Raw genomic sequence first — 7,495 nt, forward strand, 5'->3', positions numbered from 1 at the left:
TATTTACAATATTTCAAACGTCTGTTAGGTTAAGAATTACAACCTGAAATTACAAAATTTCTAGTCAAAAATATTAAAAATACAATATCAAACCTAAAGTATATAGTTAGAGCACTGGTTAAAGGAAAGCTCCTAGCCTTAAATACATATCAGTGGGGAAAAAAGAAAACATAAAGTAAGCACTCAACTCAAAGTTAGAAAATGAAGCAAATAAACCAAAGAAAAGCAAGAGAATAAAATAAATCCAAAGCTAGCTTAAATTTAAAAAAAAACAACAAAAAAAACACTAACTTAAGAGTAAAATGAGGAAATACAATCACACAAAAATGGAAACAGAAAGTAATACTGAAAGACTTTTATAAAAAATTACTTTGCCGCAAATAAATTTTTAAAACTAGATGAAATAAGTGAATATCAAGGAAAAGTTTTGGAAAGTTGACTCCAAAAAAAGAAAATCTAAACACCAAGATATGGAAGGAACCTAAATGCCCATCAACAGATGATTGGATAAAGAAGTTATGGTTCATACATACAATGGAATATTACTCAGCCATTAAAAAAAATGAAATTCTACCATTTGCAATGACATGGATGGACCTAGAGGTTATTATGCTGAGTGAAATAAGTCAGAGAAAGAAATACCACATGATTTCACTTACATGAGGAATCTAAGAAACAAAAAGAACAAACAAATCAAAAACAGACTCACAAATATAGAGGACAATTCCCTTCAGCCAGAGGGGAGTGGGGGTTGGAGGGCTGAGGTAAACGGTTAAAGAAGTACAAATTAGTAGTCGATAGATGGCCATGGGAATGGGGAGCACGGCATAGGGAATACAGTTAACATTAATGTAATGGCTAGGTGGAGAGCCAGAGGAGAGAAAGAACAATTAGGGGGATCATTTAATAAACTATATAAATATCTAACCAATGCGCTGTATACTTAAAACTAATAGTAAAATAAATTTTTTTAAAAAATCTAAACATATCAATTTCCAAAGAAAAAATAAAGAGTATTTTCAAAGAGCTCCCATCCATCTCCCCTCTCCCAAAAAAAAGAAAAAGAAAAACACGTCCAGATAGTTTCACAAAAACAATTCAACCAAACTTTAAAGACCATGCGTTATGGAAAGACTGACGCAATATTAAAAAAGGGATGGATAAATAGGTAGGACATAAAGGATTTTTAGGGCAGTGAAAATACTTTGTATGATACTATAATGGTGGATACATGCCTTCCTACATTTGTCCAAACCCACAGAATATACAACACCAAGAATGAACTCTAATGTAAACTACAGACTTTGGATGATAATAATGTGTCATTGTAGGTTCGATTATAACAAATGTACCACTCTAGGAAGAAACGTGGGTAGTGGAGGAGGCTGTACATATGTGGGGTCAGGGGTTACATGGAAACTCTCTATACTTTCTGCTCATTTTGCTGTGAACTTATAACTGCTCAAAAAAATAAAGTCTATTTAAAAAAAAGAAGCAGCAAAAATAAAAGCCCCAAAAAGTATATTAAGCTAAGTTGTACAGAAAATGGAAAGAGAAGGCAGGGAAAAGAGTATTTGTTTATACAGGCTTAAAGAAATTCTAGAGAGATATATAATAATCATTACTTTGTAAGATGAGAACTGTACAGAGGAAGGACAGGGTGAAAAAATATGGCATCTTTTTTAATATTTCCAATTGTATGAACTATGTGAATTATTACCAATTTTAAAAGCTAAACTTAGAGCTCCTTAATTAAATACTACACTACTGACGTCAGTTCTCTGAGAAGTCAGATTATAGGTTTTTCTTGTTCTGACTTATCTGCATTTTCTAATTTTTTGCCTTAAATATATACTACTTGTATGAGGAGCTGTTATTTCTCAAAAGTACCACCAACTATATGCTTTGTCACATCTAAAAACCTAATATATTCAATCATTTTAAATTTAGTAAATATGTACATAAATCTATAAGCCTACTATATGATATACATTATTCTAAGTACTAGGAAAACAGCAGTGAACAGAGAAAATTTCTAATGGAACTTCCATTGCAAAGGAAGGAAAGACAAACAAAACAAAACTTTACAGTTTGTCAGAGAAGTATGTCTATGAAGACAAAGCAAGGAGAGGTGCTAAGGAATATGAATGGGGAAATGGATGTATAGTGTCAGGACAGGCCTTACTGAGATGACCTTCAAACAAAAAGCTGGAGGGTGGACACTGAACAGGTAGTAGGAACAGCATGTGCAAAGCCCTAAAGTAGATGTGTGCCTGGGATGCTTGAGAAACACCGAGGAGGCCGATATAACTGAAGTGAAGCAAAAAAGGGAGAGAAATGTAGGAAATGCAATAAAGATCTAAAAGGAAGTGGGGAGCATATTTGGTAGAGCTTTGTAGGCCAAAGTTAGAACAGTCTGCCACCCTGATGAGAATCAATGGGGACTTTTCAAGCAGAGGAATGACCATCTGACTTGCATTTGAACAGGATTACTGAGGCTACTATAGCGAGGATAGAGTTGGAGAGATAGCAGAACAGAAAAACCTGTAAGGAAGCTATGACAGTTATGCAGATGAAAGATGATATGGCTTGGGCCAGGATGACAGAAATGGAATTTATGAAAAATGGTCAGTTTCTAGATTTATTTTGAAATTTGAACTGATCAAACTTGCTGATGGGGTAGATGTAAGGTATAAAGAGAAAAGAGAAAACTTCTACAGGGTTTCTGGCAACCATCCTTCTATCAAGCCATTAACTGACATAGCTAAGATTAGAGGGGGTACAGGTTTGGGGGGCAAGGAGAAATCAGATGTCAAATAGGCAACCGGACATAGGAATCTAGAGTCCAAGGACTAATCCATTGGCAATACAGATTTGGCAGTTGTCAGCATATTTCACAAAGGAGAAATCAAAGTTAATATTATAGAAGCAACATATAGTTATAAAGAAGGTGATGAAATATTGAGATTACAGTTTGCTTGGCTAGAGCTCTGAAATATAGCATGTCCTCAACATCTCTTAGAGAGCTACCATGAGAACCACCAACCTACCTACCTCCAGCACCCCTCCCCATAGTTTCCCAAAATCAACAATACTACTATAACAGAACACTTCTTTCAAGAATATTTACGCAAAGAAAAGTTTTATCACTATAAAAGTTATTGAACATGACTACTTAAAAACAAAGCCATGCTGAAATTCCTCTTACCAGCTATGTGAGCACATCATTTCCAGAGCTCACACAATTCAAACCCGTGCCTCAGCAAAAGTATAATTTACTACATCACAAAAATTCAAGGCCAGTGACGAAAGTCAATATGGCAAGGGAAAAGTCCTTGAATGCCAGTAACTAATACATAAGCAAAAACCTTAGTTGAAAAGATAAAAGATAATAGATGTACAAGCAAGATCAAATAACTTTTAGACTAATTTTGTCCCTTCTTATCCAGGAGATGTGATCAGGTCAAAATGGCAAACATCAATGAAACATTTTTTTTAAATTTCATGTTGCAAAAACTCTCCTCCACCAAATTAGATAAAATTTGCAATTACCAGGTATACCATGGACAAGTAAACAACATTTTTAAAAGCTGTAATAGTCTAATATTTATAGTAAGTTTAAAAAAAAACAGGTCAGATGTCATTTTTTTTTTTTTTTTTTTTTGGCCTATCAAATCTTTGGTCTCACCAAATCCACCTAGAGTTTTATTAAGAAAAGGAAACCAGCAAGTCTGACCAAAGGATTATAAATCACTTACCAATTGGTCTGGATTAAGTTGCTCTCCATTTTTCAGGCGATCCTTGTAATCTTCCAGTTTGAGCTACAAAAGAGAAACTTGTATCTATTATAGTCTGATATAAAACTCTGAAACAAGCTAAATATTAGACTTTGTTTCTTACAAAAACAAAGTTCTTGATGTAAGCTAGCAACTGCAAAAATACTATTTTACTAACAGGCAGGGAGCAAAAGATCTTGAGTTCCAGTCAGGGGAAAAAAAAAACATTACACACAATCAACGTTAGTCTGGAAGCACAAAAATTCAAAGGGTTTATTAAGCCAGTAATAAATCCTTTTCTCTTAATAGCTTCTCTTTTCTATGTAGTCCATCATATGCCCCTAACCCAGTGGTGCTCAATAAGGGTCAAGTGTGTACCCCAGGAATATCTGGCAATGTCTGGAGATACTTTTGGTTATCATAATTTGGGGGGATGAGAGGGAGGTGAAGAGCGCTACTGGCATCCTGTGGGTAGAGACCAGGGATATTGCTAAACATCCTACAATGCACAGGACAATCTTACACAACAAAGAATCATGTGGCACAAAATGTCAATAGTGCGGTGGCTGAGAAATCCTACTCCAACCTGATGTTTAAACCATTAGTTACCTGTTGAATTATGTGGCATTTGTCTGATAGGAAACTTCCTAATGGAAGAACAGAAATGTAAAAGATTTCTAGCATTGTAGTAGCTTCAATTTAAAGCTATTTTTCATATTAAATTTTACATTTAAGTAAATACATGACAAATAAATTCCATTTATTGTTCCCATAAAAAAGACAAGAACCACCACGGTATTCTAAAAGCAATGTTTAAGCTCTTCCTCTTTGGCTTTATGGCTTTAAAATGTGTTCCCAGAAGCCTAAAACAAAAGCATTGGTACGCTGATAGGTATTCAAAGAGGTAGTGTAATCAAGCCAGAGTACAGGCATATACCTATAAATGTACTTCCTCCACCTGGGGAAAGACATCAATGAGTCTCCATCAATAGATCCTGCTTTGAATAGATCCTGCTTTCACTAGTTTCCCATAGTGGCAGGGAATTTGTGCTGACCCAGGCACACTCACCTTATCACACTTGTGATAAACTGCATGCATTCAAAAATGACTGGTGAGAACTAGGGCTACAGAGAAGCTACTAGTAACTGACCCTTCTTCGTTATCTTCGCTACCTTCCTAGTGTGTATTTCTAAATTTTTTTTTTTAAAGTAAAGAAACAGAGTCAATCAGACTTATAAAAATCTCTTCACACTCCATTAAAAGCAACTTTCCTAGAGTTTAACTAGGTCTCGGCATAAAAATATAAGAGTTCCTAGGTCTAGATAGTTAATCACTCGTCTTACCATCACAAGCAAAGACAATCATGACACAACAAAGCCACACGCAGTACTATTTCATAGGCTACATGACTCAGGAAACAAGGAATGATTTGGATCTTTCCATCAGCATTTACTGTAACATTAGGCTAATTATAACCCTTGAGTCCTTTCACAAAGCTCTCTACAATGCTTTCACCTACCAATCTCAAACGATCACCTAGCAACACAAAAATGAGTGCTAAAACATTTTCTGGCTCTACCATCACTAAAGCTTCCAATGACTGCAGCACTTATACTGCAATATCAACTGCTGCAGAAAGTCACAAGGAAAACAAGCTTAAAAAAAAAAGGCAATCTGTGAAAAGAAATATTAATACTTACACTCATTAATACATTAATACAAACATTAATACATTAATACACTCAAGGAATTAATCTTACCTAAAGTAGCTAGCTCTTCAAGTATTTCAACAGCAGCATGCATTATTTTACTATGAAGGATATTTTTACTCAGTTATGCAGACCAATCAAACAGAAAATGTTTAATATATCCAATATTTAGCCCGCTTGTATGTTTTCGACCAGCTAAATCCCAAGGTTATTAAATCTTTAAGAAGCAATACCTATGAGCCCTGACTGAAAGCCAAGATGTCAGTTCCTTAATCCTTATTTAAGATGGTGCATATATCCAGCTGGGACGGAAAAACAAAAAAGTTACCTTCTTTTTCTCGATGTTTCTAATTTTGTGTTTAAGGCATATGAGTCCATTATCAATATAGGTCTCATATGCTTGGGAAGGAGAGGCAGCAGAACTAAGAGTCGACTGCAAGGGGCTCATGGCTCGCTGGCTTTCCCCATGCTGATTGTGGTTCAGTTGCGGCTTGGCTGACTTCATATTCCCCTCTCTCCCCTCCTCTGAAGGGCCTGAAGGTGACTGGTAACCCAAAGATGAAGAGAGTTGCACCATTGAAACGGATGAGGCTGAAGGAGGGAAGGGGCGAAAAAAGTTAAATATAAAAATAAATTAGGACTAAAGGGACACATTCAGGCTTTAATGTCTCTGAAAAGTCTAGATCCACTCCCTCAAAGTTCTCTTTCACAGAAGTGAGCTCAAAACCCAACGGTATTTTAGATACGTGCTTCCATCTCACTACTTTTAAGGCAATTAGTGCCAAGCAAAAGCGCCTCTGCGTAGGCAAAATCTACAACATGGGGAATGTTTCCAGCAACTCGATTCTCCACATAGAGAACTGCTAATCAGAGCTCCTCTCTCCTCATGACAGAAATCCGCATTCTGAATAATTTCTATGGTCAAGTGATGACCAAAAGGAAATAAGCTTTCCCCATTGAGACCTTAAGGCAGCCACTGGAACCTCTTTACTTTATTACTCAACACCAGTCCCGGCCCCAATCGTTAACAAGGACATTTAAAAGAAAATCCCGGACACGCAATTTTTTTAGAGCCCTCATTTACTGAAGAGTAGCTTCTTGAACTAGAACGCCAACTTCCCTTTGATTGCTCTGGGGCCTATAATGCAAGTCCATCACTACTGGACATTTGCAACGAGGTACTCTCAAGCTGTGGGCGCTCAAGCTGGGAGCTGTTTTTCTGCTGTTTACACTAACCCATAACCACTCACACCCAACCGGTTTAAGGGCTCATCTTAGCGAGCCTGACACGGCCCTGGTCAGTGGCCCTCGCACCGCCTTCACCCCGCGCATCGTGGGTGTCCATCCCACTCCCCTTAGGAGCACCCCCAAAGCACCCCCAATGGCATAACGGGCTCCATGCACGCCAGCGCTGATCCCAAGTCCCCAAGTCACTCAGCGCCCCGAGGGCACCGACCCCCGCGCTTCCCACAGCCCTCCGGACGCCGAGGCAACGGTCGGGGCCACTTCTGCAGGTGCCTCTGAGGAGGCCGATCTGGAGCCAAACACCGGGAACCGCCCGGGAGTGCCGACCCGCCCTTCACCTCGCTGCGGCGGCGGCCGCCCTGCCCTGCCCACTCTCGCCGGGCCAGCAGCCTCCCCACGCCGCAGCAGCTGCCCGGCTTCACCTCCGCAAGCCGCCGAGCCCGCTGCGGCTGCCGCAGCCCGGGCCCGCCTTCGAAGGCCGGCGGGAGCCAGGGGCGCCGCGAGGGTGGGCGGGCGCCAACCCGCACTTGCGTCTCCTCCTCCCGTCTCCTCCCTCTCCCGTCCGGGTCCTCTCTGGCGGCGTCTGCGGCGCCGAGCGCCCCGCCAACTCAGCCGCTCTCGCCCAGGCCTCACCTTGCAGCGCGCGTGGCTTATATAGGCGCGCCCCGCTCCCCGCACCCGCTCGCGCGCGCAACCTCGTGCCGCGGGACACCGCCTCCTTCCGGTGCCCGCGCCCCGGCCGCAGCCGGCCTCGGCCGGGGGGA

General features: G+C 40.0%; 1 protein-coding gene across 14 annotated transcripts in view; it reads right to left on the bottom strand.

Moving 5' to 3' along the window:
• Positions 1-7,495, bottom strand: part of CAPRIN2 (caprin family member 2) — a 39,721-nt gene extending 32,226 nt beyond the window's left edge. For 11 of the 14 annotated variants that reach the window (XM_023532383.1, XM_023532381.1, XM_011363126.2 and 8 more), the window contains exons 1-3: positions 7,365-7,480; positions 5,815-6,077; positions 3,759-3,821 (exon numbers count right to left, since the gene is read on the bottom strand). In XM_023532383.1, coding sequence (XP_023388151.1) covers positions 3,759-3,821; positions 5,815-6,063 — 312 coding nt within the window. In that variant the 5' untranslated portion in view covers positions 6,064-6,077; positions 7,365-7,480. The other 3 variants (XM_023532384.1, XM_023532391.1, XM_011363123.2) reach the window with 2 other exon arrangements.

The sequence above is a fragment of the Pteropus vampyrus genome, unplaced genomic scaffold, assembly GCF_000151845.1.
Source record: "Pteropus vampyrus isolate Shadow unplaced genomic scaffold, Pvam_2.0 Scaffold82, whole genome shotgun sequence".
Taxonomy (NCBI): Eukaryota; Metazoa; Chordata; class Mammalia; order Chiroptera; family Pteropodidae; genus Pteropus; species Pteropus vampyrus.